Source organism: Bos javanicus, chromosome 2, assembly GCF_032452875.1.
Source record: "Bos javanicus breed banteng chromosome 2, ARS-OSU_banteng_1.0, whole genome shotgun sequence".
Classification (NCBI taxonomy): domain Eukaryota; kingdom Metazoa; phylum Chordata; class Mammalia; order Artiodactyla; family Bovidae; genus Bos; species Bos javanicus.
Window position 1 is genome coordinate 91,453,287 of NC_083869.1, and position 18,475 is coordinate 91,471,761.

At 33.9% G+C, this 18,475-nt stretch overlaps 1 protein-coding gene across 6 annotated transcripts in view; it reads left to right on the forward strand.

Moving 5' to 3' along the window:
* The window catches only part of NBEAL1 (neurobeachin like 1), a 164,009-nt gene that overhangs the window by 46,814 nt on the left and 98,720 nt on the right, over positions 1–18,475 (forward strand). For 5 of the 6 annotated variants that reach the window (XM_061382133.1, XM_061382104.1, XM_061382147.1 and 2 more), the window contains 7 exons: positions 839–924; positions 3,560–3,866; positions 5,495–5,601; positions 12,340–12,426; positions 15,049–15,132; positions 17,000–17,098; positions 17,190–17,770. In XM_061382133.1, coding sequence (XP_061238117.1) covers positions 839–924; positions 3,560–3,866; positions 5,495–5,601; positions 12,340–12,426; positions 15,049–15,132; positions 17,000–17,098; positions 17,190–17,770 — 1,351 coding nt within the window. The remainder of the gene's footprint in view (positions 1–838; positions 925–3,559; positions 3,867–5,494; positions 5,602–12,339; positions 12,427–15,048; positions 15,133–16,999; positions 17,099–17,189; positions 17,771–18,475) is intronic. The other variant, XM_061382139.1, reaches the window with a different exon arrangement.

Genomic DNA, 18,475 nt, shown 5'->3' on the forward strand with positions numbered 1-18,475 from the left:
TGTCTGGTGGGATTTCATGGTTTAAATTAGGATTGGTACTTGGACTCAAAATGAGCCCTTTGCATATTTCTGGATTGCTTTTTCTGTATAGCTTCCTTCATTTTAGTACTGCTTTATGAATTCCGGTTTCCTAGGCCTCCCCCAACTTGTAATCTGTCTCCTATCTCTGGAAATAGCCATGTTCTTTTAGGGTTCCCCTTTTCTGTACATTTGTTCAGAAAATGTCTATAAACCGGAAACTGAGGTGATCCTTGAGTTCACTTTCAATTTCTAGAACCAAAAAAATCTCTAAAACCTATTTTGCCAAATTTTGTAGTAATTTATAGCAGGAAACCTTGTATAGTGAAATTATTCCAACATAGCTGAGATGTCTTAATGTTTTAAATTTATCAATACCTTTTAACTGAAAATTGTTTCTTTTTGGAATGTTTTTTGTGTCTAAAATTGGAAATCATTCTCGTGTTATAATCTTTCTTTGTGTATAGTGATGTATGTGAAAGGATATTTATTACTGGATTGTTAGCAGTATCAAAAGAAAGTGAAAAAGCATAAATGTTTATCAGTAGAGAACTAGTTAAGTAAATTAAGGTATGTCATTGTAGTGGAATGCTCTCTAGTCATAAAAATGAATAAGGCAGATGTATATGTTAAGATTGATGGTTTCTCTTTTTTTTCTATGAAAAATGCGTATTAACCTTGCTTTTTAATAAATTTCAGCCTTTCACAAATAATTTTTAATATTTCCATTCAAACATTCCTTAGAAATCAATCAGTTGAAAGAAATCTTATGTGGTTATTTGAGAAATCTTATGTAGTTATTTGTGTATTGTATTCACAGAGTGTTTTCAAGAAAGTGAACATCTCAAGGAGAGTCTTAAGTGTTGCTTATTGCATCTCTTTGGAGCCATAGTAGCTGGTGGGCAGGTGAGGAACATGTTGAAAGTTAATCTGTAAAATGACGGTAAATACTACAAACAGTTTGCCATGGGTTATTTAATGAAGTCTTTGTCTTTTTGCAATTTAATGAACAAATATTTTTCTGAAGTTAAATCTTGTTTAAAACTAATTTACTTAGTTTTATTTATGAATTTCAAAAAAAACCTCAAGAAATAATATTAGCATTAACTATAAAAGTACTGCATAAATAGTTAGATTTAACAGTTTTGGGTATATGAAGTTCTTAGCTGTATTGACTTTCAGCTTCCAGTTTTTGCTTTAGAATATAGAGGATAGTCATCTCTGATAGTTCACTTGATGAAATCAGACTTTCATTTCCTAGGACATATGAATTTAGTCACTTTTCTGTCTACTTATAATTATTAAGTGCATACATACATGGTTTATATTCATTTTTTCAACCACTCAACTTTTTAAAATTATTTACAGTAAAGAAGTTTGAGTAATGTTTATTTTTTTCAGTTGAATGTCTTAACAGCTGTGGTAAACTCTGAGTCTAACTGCTAGTTGAAAACAGGTTATAGTTCAGAAGGAACATTCTACTTGTTTTATTTAACCACAAATTTAGATCAGAGGTTTCTGACACATTTTGTACCACATACCCTTTTGGCAGTCTGATATAGCCTCTTGTCAGAATGTTTTCACATACCTGAAAGAAAATACACACCATCACAAAGGAAACTATACTGAAATGCAGTTACTAAAATATTAATAAAACAAGTCTGTTACATAGTAATGGGCTTCTTTCTAACATATCAAATTAAAAAATACAGCAGCAAGTCTAGTGACTAATGTAATTTCGAAGAAGAGATGAGCATAATTGATGTTTAAAGATACTGTAACTGTAATACATGAAAATTATATGATTTATACTGATGACAAAATCATGGGTATTGCTAATAATACTGTTTGGATTTCCTAGTGGGTCACCTTGCCCTCTCCTCTTCACTCTCGTAGAAGATAAAGAGTCTCCGTTGTGAGAGGAATGGTGACCAGAATCTTATTTTTCACTTTATCTGCTTTTTCACTTCCCTTTATTAGCTAATATCCGTCTTTTGCTTCAGTTCCTCCCCATTTCCATCATTTCTCCACTACTAAGAATTAGTATAAGTGTACAGGAACAAAATTGGAAATGGCATTCTTTTTGACTAGTGGAGAAGTTGGTTGGAGCCCATACCCTTTTTGAACAAATCCAGACTTGTTAATGCCTCCGGATAATTGAACCTTAAGAGACTTCCAGTAATTAAAACTCACATGGAAATCAAATGGATATTTAAAGGCCAGTTTATTATTTTATATACTGAAAATAACTCAAAATCCTATAATTGGATCATAGCTATAATTACAACTATATTGAAATCATAAGACTGTTGAATATAGCCTCAGTACAAGGGTATTTAGATAAATTGAGGATCTAAAAGACATAATAATACCTTTATCATAAGGAGTTGAAGATTTAAAGTCCAATGATTGGTCTCCCTTTCCTCAGCATCTTGCCTGGCTTCCTGCAAGCATATTTATGCTGTTTCATGCTATGTTAAGAGCAAGGGCTCTGGAGCCAGAGTTAATTCTACGTCATTTCTAACTATTTGTATGACCTTGGATAAACTATTTATGTGTGTTTTAGTTTCTTTATTTATAATGTGTAAATAACAACACACAAGGACCAAATGACTCATTGTGTATGTAAAGTACTTAACAAAGTGCTTGTGATTATAAGCACGAAATATATCATGGGTGTATCAGATTTATAACTCCTTAAAAGTGAAAGTGAAAGTCATTCAGTCCTGTCCCAACTCTTTGCCACCCCATGGACTGTAGCCCCCCAGGCTCCTCTGTCCATGGGGATTCTCCAGGCAAGGATACTGGAGTGGGTTGCCATGCCCTATAGCAGTAAGTAGTAAAGTTCTAACAGCTTTAATTAGAAGTTTACCTTTTTCTCTCATTAAAAAGAAAAAAGCAGTAAACAGTCCAGAATGAATTTGGTGGCTTTAGGAGATCTTCGGGGACTTGGGTTCCTTTTTAATGTCAATATGTTATCCTTACTGTTATGTCTTATGCTACAAAATAGCTTCTGGAGTTCTGGCCATTGTGTCTGCGCTTTGGACACAAAGATAGGGGGTTAGTGAAGAAGGAGACAAATGGCAGGTGCCAATTACCTTTGAAGGAGATATTGAAAAGCTGACAGCATCTCATTTGCAAAACTCCATCAGATAGCTGCACAGTTGCAAAAGGTGAAAAGGCCAAGAGCCAAGGATCTTCCCTCTTTTATTTGTAAAGTGATATCCTCTTCCTGGTCTACTGGCATGTATTTGTGACCAAGGACTACCCCTAGCTACAAGGGAGGGTGATGAGGAAGTTTTCTATATGAGCAGATTACTCTCTGAATAAAATTAGAATTCTATTAGTAGTGAAGAAAAGACTTAATATGTGTAATACACCAGCAGTGTCTGTCAGAGTATCCATGTAAAAAATTTGTAATGTTGGTTTTTAAAGAAAAAACTGTCTGCAGATTTATTAAAGTCTCTTTGTTTTTGCAAATGTATAGCACTTCAGTTAGGTTTGGATTTCACTTTTTTTTTTTTTGTCTCTCATGTTTCAGAAGAATGCTTTGCAAGCAATTTCTCCAGCCACCATGGAAGTTCTTATGAGAGTTTTGGCTGACTGTGATTCTTGGGAGGATGGAAATCCTGAAGAAGTGGGTAGGAAGGTAGAACTTACTCTGAAGTGCCTTACAGAAGTAGTGCATATCCTTCTCACTAGTAGCTCCGATCAGCGTCAGGTGGAAACCAGCACTATTCTGGAGAACTATTTTAAATTGCTAAATTCAGATCATTCAGCTTTACCTAATCAAAGGAGGTCCAGACAGTGGGAAAACCGGTTCATAGCTCTTCAGATCAAAATGCTGAGTGAGTATTAGATGAAGTTTATTCTGTTCGGTTTTCTTTGAATCTACTTGTTTTACATTTATATTCTCCATTTTCATTTAGAATTCATGACCATTGTATAGAAAATAGTGAATGTTTAATTCAGACTTTGTGTGACTGTTTATAGATTTTGACTTTAAAATAATGTGGAATTGATTTGTCTTTCACGTATTTGCTTTAGCAGTGACAAAATTGAGCCGTTATATTCTCTTTTGAAAGTTGTAATCCTCTCAAAGCATCAGCGTTAAAAAAAAAGAAAATCAACTGTGATTTTGAAATTTTAGAAGTAAATTTTCAGGAAGTGCCATTTGTAAATTTCTAACCTACAGCAAAGGGTCATATGTAATCAGTTTTGTATGTGCTTCTCTAAGATCTCTATGGCCATTGCTTCAGCATGGCCCTCCTCTTGAGAGTTTCTGGTTTCTTGTTTTGTTTTGATTCCTCAGATCCTCTGTGTGTGTGTCTTGCTTTTCTTTCTCTTTCTTTGTGTTGGTTGTTCTGTGTCCCTCTGTGCTTCTCTCTCCCCCTCCATTGCTTCCTCACCCAATTTCTTTCCCTCTCCTTCTCTCTGCTCCCTGCAGACTCCTTAACCAATATATGTGGTTTCTTTTTGTATTCTTATTAGATGAATAGGTATACTAATATTATTAACTGAGAGTTCTTTTTTATGGAAATAAAATATTTTCATTATAGCTAAACTAGAAAATTCAGAGAAGTTAAAAGGAAAAGGTTTTTATATGCTGCCATCTGACGTAACCAACACTAATGGTTTGTTGTATAACTCTAGAGACTTTAAAAATTGTGTGGGTATGTGTGGTGTCCAATTTAAAAAATACTGGACATCAAAATCTTAGTGAAACTTAATGATTCATTACAACAGTGTTTTGTATATAGATTCACCTTATATAGTTTGTATTCTATGTTATAAAATATAGTGTTTTAAAATTATAAATTTCAAGTTTATAAGGAAATTTGAGTCTCTATTGAATGGACTTCTTTTTTGTTACGAACTTTCATATTACCTATGTCAAATTCCCCTTGATTTCCAAGTGAGGACATTGTTTTTGGTAGGAAATAGGACCAAAGCATCATCACAAATAGATTAATTACCTAACTCTCATTTTCATGATGGCTATATGTTAATTTTATGCTGTATAAATGAAACTGTGTTGCCAAATATAATCAGGTGTTACTTATTCATAGCAAGATGGGAACCACAGTTTGTTACACTTAAATTAATGGAAGAACACCTAAGTAAATCTCTGAAAAATATTTATAACTCATATATGCAAAAATAAATACTTTTTATAATAAAGTATAAAAATGTTCACTTTTCTTATGAAGAAATAAGTGCGTGAGTGAGAGTGAAAGTCGCTCAGTTGTGTCCTACTCTTTGCAATTCTCTAGGCCAGAATACTGGAGTCAGTAGCCTTTCCCTTCTCTAGAGAAGTACAGGATTTGTTTTCTACTCCACCTCCTTATTATTTCCTATTAATTTACATCTATTTGTCAGCTGAAATGCCTAAGTTAAATATACAGCTAGAGTGAATGTTTCTGTGATCCCAAATATTCCACTTTATTAATGGACGATTTTGTTTTTATTTTCCTAGATACCATCACAGCCATGTTAGACTGCACAGATAGACCTGTTCTTCAGGCTATTTTTCTTAACAGTAACTGCTTTGAACATCTCATACGACTGCTACAGAACTGCAAGGTATTTTTCTGTTATTACTATTATTATTGTCTTTAATTTTAAGCTATTATTTTATGTTTTGATTTTATCTCGAACATATTATAACCATAGCTAAATTTGTGGTAAATACACATAACATAAAATTTACCATCTTAATCATTTTTTAAGTATATCATTCAGTGGTATTAAATACATTCTCATTGATGTTGCAACCATTACCACCATCCATTCCCCATAACTTTTCATCTTGTAAAACTGAAATTCTGTATCCATTAAACAATTTCACATTCTCCTGTCCTTTCAGCCCCTGGCAACTACTACAGTTTCTGTCTCTATAATTTTAACTACTCTTAAGTACCTCATATTGGTGGAATTATGCAGTGTTTGATTTTTATAACTGGCTTATTTCATTCAGCATAATACCTCAAGATTCATCCATGTTGTAGCATATTGCAGAATTTCCTTTCCTTTTAAGACTGAAGAGTAACTCATTGTATGGATATATATATATATATATATATATGCCACATTTTATTTATTCAGTCATCTGTTGATGGACTCTTGAGTTGATCTTACCTTTTGGCTATCATGGATAATGTTGCTGTGAACATGAGTATTACAAATATCTCTTCCAGACCCTACTTTAAATTCTTTTCGGCATATGTTCAGAGTGGGCTTGCTAGATCACATAGTAATGAAACTTTTGATTTGTTGAGGTGCCTTACTGTCTTCCATAGTGGCAGCACCGTTTTATGTTCCTGTCAACAATGTACAAGAATCCAGTTTCTCCCATATTCTCATCAACATTTGTTTTCTCCTTCCTCCTCCTCATTCTCCTCCTTTTCTTCTTCTTCCTCTTCTTCCTCGCTTTTATTTTTGATAATAGCCATCCTAATGGGTGTGAGGTGGTATCATCTCATTGTAGTCTGATTTGCTTTTCTCTAATGATTAGTGATACTGAGCATCTTTTCATGTGCTTATTGGCCATTTATGTTGTCTTTAGAAAAATGTGAGGTTTTTGGTGCATTTCCAAATTTTTTTTTTAGCTTTTTTGTTGTTAAGTTTTAAAATCTTTTTTTTTGTTACACTTGTTAAAATTTGGTATGAGCATTTGATAAGCATATGTTTTTATACTTTTGTTTCATTTAAGATTATTTCATTAGCATTTTCCAGAGAAGGCAATGGCACCCCACTCTAGTACTCTTACCTGGAGAATCCCATGGACAGAGGAGCCTGGTAGGCTACAGTCCATGGGGTCACAAAGAGTCGGACACGACTGAAGCGACTTAGCAGCAGTAGCAGCAGCAGCATTAGCATTTTCATTTGTTATGATTTTAATATTTATATATTATTATATTAAGTGAATATATGACTTACTTAAATATTCCCTATTAGTTAAGTATAGTATTAGTTAAGTATATAGATATTTAACTTGTTTCCAGTTTTGTTTGTTATTACATAATTCTTTAAAATTTCATGGGACAGAATTCTATTTCTAGTACACTATTAGATCAAAGAGCATACATTTTTTAAAGCAGGGAGCACTATATGGAAAAAACTTATAAGTGGAAAATGTAGAAAAGTAGAAAAACAAGAATACTATTAGGGTTCTTGATGTATACCTCCAATTTGCTTATTTTTAAAAGTTTTTACTGATTTACACTTGTAGCAGATTTGCATATGAGTACATAATAACTGATATCTCTGATTATTATATATTTGCATAAATATCAAGATGCCACCAAAAACCTTTTAGAGAGCTTCGTGAAAACCCTTTGAAAATAAAACTACTTCATAGAGCTTTTACTTTCTATTTGAGGTATTCCTTTCATGAATTCCCTTTTGAAAAATACTAGGGGTTCATTCTGATTTTGTGAGAATATTCCAGAATAAAAATTTTAACGTCAGCTCCTTGAATTTTTCCACACAGTTAGGAGAGTATCTTTGAAAGCATTATGTCACTATGTTGCTTAACTTACAGTAAAACTATAAAGAATAGCATAAAATAGTAAACAATATATTGATAAAATAAGTCAGAATGAATACTTATGAAGTCAACACAAGTACCAAATTACCACTGAAGCGTCAAGATTTCTCTGTCCACCTTTTAAAAATCATTCTTGGGGAAGAAATCCAAGGGAGGTGAAAGCAACATAAGAGAAATATTTGTAAAACCTTCTCTGTGTTGTAAAAATGCAGTGTGGCTTTATGAATTATAATGATAACTTCAGTGATAGACAAGATCTCACATGTATAGAGAAACTGTTAATCACATACTACAGAAGGATGAATCATTAGGATAAAATAATTTCTACTAAAATTTTTGGTATGCATTTATACAGTATGTGAAACTAAGATATAATTTTTAAAAATCTCTGTCATATGGTCAGCAGTACCTTTTTTTTAAGAATACAAAACTGTTTGTTTGACATAGCTGTCATGACAACAAGCTAATATTTACTCTTTCTACCATGTTAGAAGTCAAGGTTTCTTATAATTTAGATCTTGAAACTTGCTGATGGTCATAATGTTTTAAAATTTAATTATTTGACGGGCTTTCTTGGTGGCTCAGTGATAAAGAACCCTCTTGCAAGTGCAGGAAACACTGGTTTGATCCTTGATCCACATGCCGTGAAGCAGCTAAGGCCATTTGCTACACTCTTGGGCCTGTGAGTTGCAATTATCGAAGTCCACAGGCCCTAGAGTCCATGCTCCCTAGAGTCTGTGCTCCATAACAGGAGAAGCCACTGCAGTGAAAAACCCACACATTGCAACAATAGAGTAGCCTCTGCTCTCCATAAATAGAGAAAAAGTCTGTGCAGCAATGAAGACCCAGCACAGCCAAAATAAAAAATAAGTAAATAAATAAAATTTAATTATTTTATGCCATTTGGGCTTCCCTGATAGTTCAGTTGGTAAAGAATCTGCCTGCAGTGCAGGAGACCCTGGTTCTATTCCTGGGTCGGGAAGATCCCCTGGAGAAAGGATAGGCTCGGTTCAGTTCAGTTCAGTTGCTCAGTCGTGTCTGACTTTTGCAACCCCATGGACTGCAGCATGCCAGGCTTCCCTGTCCATCACCAACTCCTGGAGTGTGCTCAAATTTTGGGTACCCATTCCAGTATTCTTAGGCTTTTCTTGTGGCTCAGCTCGTAAAGAATCCACCTGCAATGTGGGAGACCTGGGTTCAATCCCTGGGTTGGGAAGATCCCCTGGAGAAGGGAAAGGCTACCCACTCCAGTATTCTGGCCTGGAGAATTCCATGGACTGTATAGTCCATGGGGTCACAAAGAGTCGGACACGACTGACTGACTTTCACTTTCACTTTGATGCTATTTATCACACATTTTGCTTTTGAGAAGAAACCCATTTTGGAGAGGAAAGCTAGGTTTTGGGACCTGAGCCTTTTATCCTGGCAGTATTCTGTATTTGTGGAATATTCTAGTCAGAATCCCTGTAAATTCCTCACTAAACATTAGAGTTATTAAGTTTTTTAAAAAATTTTGTAAAAAGTAAATGGCTCATAGCTTCATTGAGTTAACCAAGCCCCTTCACCATGTTAAGGCTATAATCCATGATGTATTGGGATATAGTCAATTGACAGTGTTGTGATAGTTTAAGGTGAAGAGCAAAAGGACTCAGCCATACATATACATGTATCCATTCTCCCCTAAATTCCTCTCCCATTCAGGCTGCCTCGTAACATTGAGCAAGGTTCAGTGCGCTCTACAGTAGGTCCTTGTTGGTTATCCATTTTAAATATAGCAGGGTATACATGTCTATCCCCAAAGGACTCATTAAGTTTTAAAAACAAAGGAGAACCTTGGAAATAAACTGTCCCAACTCTCTTATTATACAAATAAGGAAATATGTCCTAAGAGATTAACTGACCAGCCCAGGGTTAATGCTAATATATGATGGAGTTAGGATTTCTTACACAGGTATTCTGACCCTAAGCTCATTGTTATATGTGGTTTTTTAACTGTATTATTTGTACTTAAAGCCACTGTTTAGTCAGTAGAAGAATGTTTTCTGTGTATTAGGTATAAGAGAATTACAGGTTTTGTTCACTGTATATACAAACATTTGGTGGAGATAGGTGATATGATTTATGAATGTATAAAAATGTTTGACATATTGTGAAAACTTAAGTTCCTAAATGTGTAATAGGATGCTACAGATGTCTGATTGATTTCTGTTAAAAATTTTTTTAAAAAATAAGGAATGAATCATTTATTCTTTTATATAATAATACAGAATCAAGACAATTGTCATTTAAATATTCATACCCATTTGAAGCATTGCCAACTAAAGTTTAAAGTATCATAAACAATTCATGAATTACATGGAAATCTTTAGGCTTTCTGCTGCAGTTTCTATGCTTTTTTTTTGCTTTTCTTGCGTGACATTCACCAACCAGTTTAAATACGCATTAATTCCTTGAATATTTGTGTAAAAACTTTTGAGTTTCATCATACTATAGCATATTTTAAATATAGTTCCAAGGAATCATGTATTTACTTTTGCCTAGAAAATCCCATGGATGGAGGAGCCTGGTAGGCTGCAGTCCATGGGGTCGCTAAGAGTCGGACACAACTGAGCGACTTCACTTTCACTTTCATGCATTGGAGAAGGAAATGGCAACCCACTCCAGGGTTCTTGCCTGGAGAATCCCAGGGATGGGAAGCCTGGTGGGCTGCCGTCTATGGGTCGCGCAGAGTTGGACACAACTGAAGCGACTTAGCAGCAGCAGCAGCAGCATGATGAACTTTAAATATTTAAGCATTATTTTGTTTTACTATATTAAATTTTGAAAGGGGAGATATGCTTTGAGTTAATGAAAAATTTTTTAAAGCTGTCCAAAAATATTTAAATTAATGTGAAGAAAATAATGGCAAATTTCTAGCAGCAAAGAGGATTCAAAACCATTATGTTGATTTCATTACTTCGCTGCTGCTGCTGCTAAGTCACTTCAGTTGTGTCCGACTCTGTGGGACCCCATAGACGGCAGCCCACCAGGCTCCCCGTCCCTGGGATTCTCCAGGCAAGAACACTGGAGTGGGTTGCCATTTCCTTCTCCATCAGTACTTTGCTAGTTGAAATCATTTTTTTAAAATATACATATGTATATAAAGTTTCATTTGAGGACTTAAAATTCTGGAAAGCTTTTGATGTGGCCTTGCTCATCTAATTTGTTTTCTTTACTTTTTTCTCTTTCTTCTTTATATCTACTCTTTAAAATCAACTACCATAGAAATTCATCATCATGACAGTCTTAGTAGAAAATGAGAATTTAGGAGAGGAACAACAAAAGAATACCTTATGGAAAAGAGTGTTAGGAATGAATAGACAGAATGGTAAAGTTGAAAGCCTGACTTTGGGAAGCACACCTCTGGACACACATTGCCATAGTGACTTTTGACATTGAACAAGTTTCTTTTTATTTTTAAAATATAGATTTTTATTTACTTTGTAGAAAAATACAGTGTGGAGGTTTCAGAGGAAAAAGGAATATAAAAATATATTTTAAATATTTTTTACAATGCATATATATGTGCATAATATTTAAATTACTACAAAATATAATAATATTTATGTGTATATTTTTAATGTAGATGTATTTTCCTTTACAAAATTGGAATACTACTGAGTGTTATTTTATTCTGCTTTTAAATATTTTATATCATGAGTCTTTCCATAGTCCATCATGTATTTTTTGAAAGATTACTTTTAATGACTGTAAATATTTCAACCCAGCAGTTCTCAAATCATGAGATCCCCAGGATCATTTTAGGGAGTCTTCAAAGTCTGATCTTAACCAAGTTTCTTTTTGAGGCTAATTTTCTTATTGAACTTTAACCAAAACAACATTAAAATGTCTGAATGCAGAAGCAAATAGGAGAGTTCATTTGTTTTCTCTTAAGCCAGACATTTAAAAAATGTGCAAAAAAATGTAAAAGCAGTGCCATCCTTATCAAAGCATATTTTGGAAAACAGTTATTTTTCATAAATATGTAATTTATAGATACTCCTAATCCCTGTTTCTAGTATACAAGATAGTATAAATTATGCTCAACTCTTGATAATTTGGAAGAGTACTGCTGTAAATTTTTAAAAATTTATTTTTAATTGGAAGATAATTGCTTTTACAGTGTTGTGTTGGTTTCTGCCATACATCAACATGAATCAACCCTGAGTTTTGAGAATATTGCTATAAAATTTTAAACAAAAATATGTGGTCATATAAATTTGGGAAATGCTACACACTGACCTCCCTTGTCAAAGTACATATTAGCATATTTGAGACTCTAAGAAGTATTGCTAGAAAGACCCCTTTTTTAAAGTTAAATAGTAATTCACAAGCATGCATGGCTACAGAACCATTACTACACATTATTTACTACAGTATCTTTAGTCTGTCTCAGTAGCAGTTTCCTTCTTTTCTGAGTCATTCTCTGCTGATTCTTGAAGAATTCAAGAACATTAACTAAGTATTCCTAATAATTATTTAATTATTGCTGTTGTTTCTTATTTTAGTAACTTTGAGTTTCAGAGAGGAATCAATAATAATTAATTATGTAGCATATGTTAGTTGGTCATTGAAAAAATGGATAGTTGATTGTCATTTTAAAGTGGTATACTTCATGAGTGGCTTCCTGGATTTATTTTCAAGAGACATGGCAATCCATTTAAGCTTCGCTTCTACTTATAGGTAACAATTTAATTTTCTTTCTCCATTATTCTTATCTCTGTTTTTAACAGCTATTTTTAAATGCTAACAGTAAGGTGGCAGACAAGAACGAGAAAGACCTTGCCAACAAATTACTGACAGAAATGAATGAGGACCAGGTATCTACAAAGCCTGCATCTTGTATCAGCTGAAGACCAAAATCAGTCAATGGGAGCACCTGTTCCTGTACTTTTCTTCTTATGTTTTAAAGTACACAAACCTTATCTATTTCTAATCTTGAGTAATTATTTTTGAAAATTATTTTAGAAATTAAAAATTGCTTCTATCTAAAAGATAAATGTATTGAGATCTTGCTGAGGGATATGAACAGTCAACAGTATCCCATGCATGTATGTGTATTTTCTTTTCAGTTTGAGACATAAAGTACAGGAATGGGATCCCAGTTTCAATGCTGTCCACCTGGTGATGACTCCGTATTTTGGGGGCTTCATTTTCTAAGCATTGTGGTGTATTGGGATCTAGGGCTTTGTTCGTGAATATGTTTGATCAATTTTAATATCTTGATTCTTTGCCTCTTGTTGATAAATAATGATTATAATTCAATGGACAACCCAAATCTTGGAGGAAGGGAAGAAGATGCCGAACTCTTTGAGTCATAATTTAGCATATTTTTCTTTTCTAAAAATTCAGCTCTATATAGGTATCAGACAGAAATATAAAATTCATCTCGGTTTTAATTATGCATTATGTAATGTAGTTTGGAAAAATCTACCTATAAAAATTGCTTTCTTGTCTTTCCTAGAATGTCTGAGAGAGCTTACATACCCAATGTCTTTCATTAACATTATCTTAATGACCAGATGTATACACAGATCTACGGTATAAAAAGAGCCATGATAATCTATTATTTTTTCTTCTGGATGTGAAATATCAATTACAGTCTGCTCTTCTGTATTTCTCTAACAGTTATAGTTATCTTTTTTAGAGGTTTACAATTAGTATTCCTGATTAAGGCACTGTGTGCCTAGTTCTCTTCTATAGAGTCTAGAAAAAATCTTAGTTGTATGAAATTCTTTGTGCTAGTAGTTTTCACACTTAGTTGTATGCAGAATGTTTAATGACTATGATATTTATTATACCTGTTACATGTTTATTTTATATAATAGTGTTTAATAAACAAACAACATCCACAAAAGTCAAAATACCAGCTTTAAATAGCTTGCCTGAAAGTGGTAGAGGTTAGCTTACAGTGACAAAGATCTAATCCTTGCCCTTTTACTCACATCATTTTTAGTGGGAGGAAAAGAGGGGAATTCTATTTGTGGGATAATGAGTTTCCAGTCATAGTAATATGTTACCCAAAAGTAGATTTTGTGGACTGGTAATTTTTACAACTTTCTAGTCCTCAAACTTGGAGAAGGCAATGGCACCCCACTCCAGTATTCTTGCCTGGAAAATCCCATGGGCGGAGGAGCCTGGTAGGCTGCAGTCCATGGGGTCGCTAAGAGTCGGACACGACTGAGCGACTTCACTTTCACTTTTCACTTTCATGCACTGGAGAAGGAAATGGCAACCTACTCCAGTGTTCTTGCCTGGAGAATCCCAGGGACGGGGGAGCCTGGTAGGCTGCCATCTATGGGGATCGCACAGAGTTGGACACGACTGAAGTGACTTAGCAGCAGCAGCAGCAGTCCTCAAACTATGCTTTGGTGGTCAACTAAGTCCAATGATTAACATTCATATTCAGTTTTTTTTTATATCATTGATATTCTATTTTGGTTTTGTTTTCATTTTGCTCTGAATGCACTACCCTGAAATTTAATACATCTCTTCTTATAGAGGCTTCCCTGATAGCTTAGTTGGTAAAGAATCCATCTGCAATGCAGGAGACCATGGTTTGATTACTGGGTTGGGAAGATCCCCTGGAGAAAGGATAGTCTACCCACTCCAGTATTCTTGGGCTTCCCTTGTGGCTCAGCTTGTAAAGAATCCGCCTGCAGTGCTGGAGGCCTGGATTCGATCCCTGGGTTGGGAACATCCCCTGGAGAAGGGAAAGGCTATCCACTCCAGTATTCTGGCCTGGAGAATTCCATGGACTGCATAGTCCATGGGGTTGCAAAGAGTCAGATGTGATTGAGTGACTTTCACTTTCTTCTTTTTGATGAAGCTTAAACAGACAAAATGGAGATGGTATTTATTTATTTTTCCTTACAGCTTTTGGCATTAAAGATTGCCATCTAAAAACATGACAGTGCTTATAGACACACACTTCATTTTCTGTTCTGCCTCAAATTCTGTATTTTATGTACAAATAGATGTACATTGTTGTTTGCAAATGTGATTGATAGATTGGTATAGGCGTATACCAATTCATTTATAAGACTGTTTTATACACCTTATTGTATATGCTAATGAAATTTTAACCTAGGAAGTTTCAAGGAAAATTAAGACATATCATGATAGCCTTCCCTCCCTTCCTTTTGAGATTGTCCATTACTTTTAAACAGCATGTATGAAGCTTGGTTTTTTTTTTCCCTTCCCAAAGCATTTTAATGTAATGAGTGAATGTAGCCTTATTCTCTTTGACACATGGCTTATTTTCTGTCAAGTATGTAACTCGTCTTACAGGTTTTGCTGTTTCAGAAATCCGTTTCATTGGAAGAGGAATGTATTGCATGTTAAATAATTATTTTTTTTCAGGTTTTCAGAGAAAAGGTTTCCTAACAATATAAATCTTGAATACATTTGTTAATTTCTTTCTTTTTTTCCTTTTCTGGTAGGTGTTTCAGGGACAGTTGGACTGTTTGGCTGTATCAGCTATTCAGGCTTTGACAGCAGTAATGAACAAATCTCCAGCTGCTAAGGTAAAACATAAGTCCTCAAGCTCTAAAAGGTTGTCTTAGATATACCAGTTTTCACTATGTAATTCCCAAAGTAATATATGAAGTATATAATACATATATTTTCACATATAAAATGAAATAGCTCACACAATATCTCATTTTTGCATAAGAATCACTTTGCTGATAATTTAAAAGGCAGATACCTATGGGCAGTGCTTTTATTCACTGAGGACTGACTGCAAGCTCTGGAGCTTTACAGCATCAGTCAGTGATTGGGAAGAGAGCAGTGGGGTTAAAATGTTGAAAGCATCATTTTAATTGATTATTTGATTAATGCCTTTACAGACTTAAAATTTATATTCTAATTTTTGTTTATTAATAAAGTAATCACCCTTTGACTATTTGGTCAGTTTATGACTGCCTACAGTTTGAACACTTTTCATATGTGAATAGACCTATCAATTTGGGACTTGATTTTCCAGATGGCCTTGGAAATTCTGCTTCTTTGTTTGTAGTCACTGATCCTCAGAATTTTCTTTCCTTTTTCATTCACTACCACTGACTCTGCCCTGCAGCCCACTTACGCTGATTTTGTGCTAGTAGTTTTCCCACTGAGTACTTTTAAGGATTAGTGGCATCTTCTATGTAAAATGGTAAGCAGAGTGCCAGGCACATGGTAAGTGCTTAATAAGTATAAATGTCTGTTTTTATTTTCACCATTTTACTTTCTTTTCTGCCACCTCTTATATATTTCATTCTTCTTAGAATCAGAAATGAATGATCCCTTGTTCCCTAAGCCATGCTTTGAGTCATATTTCTTACATTCCATTGGTTTTTGTTTGAAGACTAACTTTGTCCTGTAAGTGTTACTATAAATAACTCATGGTTAAATTACTACTGAATAGGTTTTGGCAACTATTAAGGCTGGCATGGGAATCTAATCTCCATTTATAATAGTTACTTAAGGGAAGAATTATTTTTAAGTTCTAAGTAATTGGTTTATGAGTATAATGGATTGCCTATACTGTATTATAAAATTTAAATCTGAAATGATGTCAAAGTCTTTTTTAAATATAATTTTTAAAACTATGTTATGCATTTCATGGTTTAAAATTGAAAGATTATTTTTTAAAATGCCTTTGGCAAAGAGATTTTCTTCCTGTCTTTGGCCCACAGTCAATGAATTCTCCTTTCTAGAGACTACTAACCAGTCATGCTTGTTTTGTTGAAATCTTTTGATTTTATGAAAAGTGTATATATTTTTGCCTAACTTACTGAACCAATTTATTATTGATAGGTTTTTTGGTTGTCTTTACATTTTACTTTATGACTTTGGGTGCCCACTAATTCAAAAATGCATGTGATTTAGAGCTTATTAAATTGAACTTCGTGCTCCAGATATTTCAGACCATTTAGATACAAAGAACAGAGAGAAAACCATACCCAGTGTTTTTCTGGCCACTACTCAAAATTGCCAGGAATCTTTAAAATAGTTCTTTGAGGCTGCTGACTCCTGTTATCCCTAAAATCTCCTCATTTTTTTCTCCATTTTTATTTTGATTTCAAGTAGTACTGTACTAATAACAAAGCACGTGAGGAAAATAAAGGGATCTGCAAGTAATAGAACAGTTTTATAACAATTTTTTCAATTCCAATTGTTTTACATATTTTATTTTTTATTTATTTTTTTTTTTTAACATTGTATTCCAGAAGGTGTATGGAATCTTGATATTTAAGATGAAGACATCTGACTTAAGAAAACAGAAATACTGAACTCATGATCTTTTTAATATTATTAACTTAAATGAATATTATTCAACATCTTTAATATTTTAACAAATTCAGTCTTAGAAAATCTGCTTTGATGTATTAATTTCTTCTCCCTTAGGAAGTATTTAAAGAACGAATTGGTTATACACATATGTTTGAAGTATTAAAATCACTGGGTCAGCCACCACTGGAGCTACTTAAAGAACTTATGAATATGGTGAGATTTTTTTTAGCTTTATTAAAAGAAGTTCCATTTTCTTTGTATCAAAGATGGTGTCTAATTTTTTGTTTCTTATGTTGCTTTACAGGCTGTAGAGGGTGACCACACTTCAGTGGGTATTTTGGGCATTAGTAATGTCCAGCCTCTCTTGCTTCTTATCCAGTGGCTTCCAGAGCTAGAATCCCATGACCTGCAAATCTTCATCTCAGATTGGCTGAAAAAAATTTGTTGTATTAACAGGCAGAGTCGAACTACTTGTGTCAACGCAAACATGGGAATTAGAATCATCAAAGCCCTTAATTCCCATTCTTGCCTCCATCGAACTTGTGCTGAGAACTTGATCGCTCTCCATGGTTCCTTGGGGAGTCAGTCAGTGAGCTCAGAAGAAATCCGCCAACTACTAAGATTGCTAAGAGTGGATGAATCTGAATCTGTTCACCCCTATACCACTCCTGTAACTCGAGCAATCCTGACAATGGCCCGAAAACAAAGTCTAGAGAGTGCTCTTCAGTATTTTAATTTGTCACATAGTATGGCAGGAATTTCTGTGCCTTCCATACAGAAATGGCCAGGGTCTGCCTTTTCTTTCAATGCTTGGTTTTGCTTAGATCAGGATCAGTTGACTCTTGGCAACGCTAACAAAGGAGGAAAAAGAAAACAATTATACAGGTACTGGTAAAAGTTATGGAATATAAATGGATCCTGTCCTAACAATATCTGCTGTGATTCTTCAATAGGAAAATGCTTTTCAAAGCTTCTACTTTTTATATGTACAACAATTTATCTGAAGCCTCTCCTTAGGATGTACACAGTTTAATTTTAAGCTTATTTCATAGTAATAATTGTACATTCAAACATTTTGCTAGTTCTGAAGCTAATTTGGACACAAAGTTCCTTCTTAAAATTATTGTAAAAGTGGAGGAAAAAGTAATAGTAAACTTGAAAGTGATTGGTGATTTCTCTGTTCAATTGAGGATGCTACTATACCTTTATATGAAGGACCTGAAAATCTATGTGCTTTCAAACTTATTATTTCAGTAACTAATAATTTTTACTATGCCTTGTGATTTTTTTTTGGAAAGTTATACTTTTCTAAGAATTTGTCCATTTCTTCCAAGTTGTCCATTTTATTGACATGTAATTGCTCATAGGAGTTTCTTACAATCTTTTGTATTTCTGTATTGTCTGTTATAATATCTCCATTTTCATTTCTAATTTTATTGATTTGATTCTTCTCCCTTCCCTTGTGATTTTTTAAAGACCTTTATTCATGCTTTCTGAATCTTATTTGGAAGAATTTTGAAGATTTTAAAATTTATAGTTTTGTTAGCAATTGCTAATGGCATTCTGTGTCTAAGGCTACTTTTTATAATT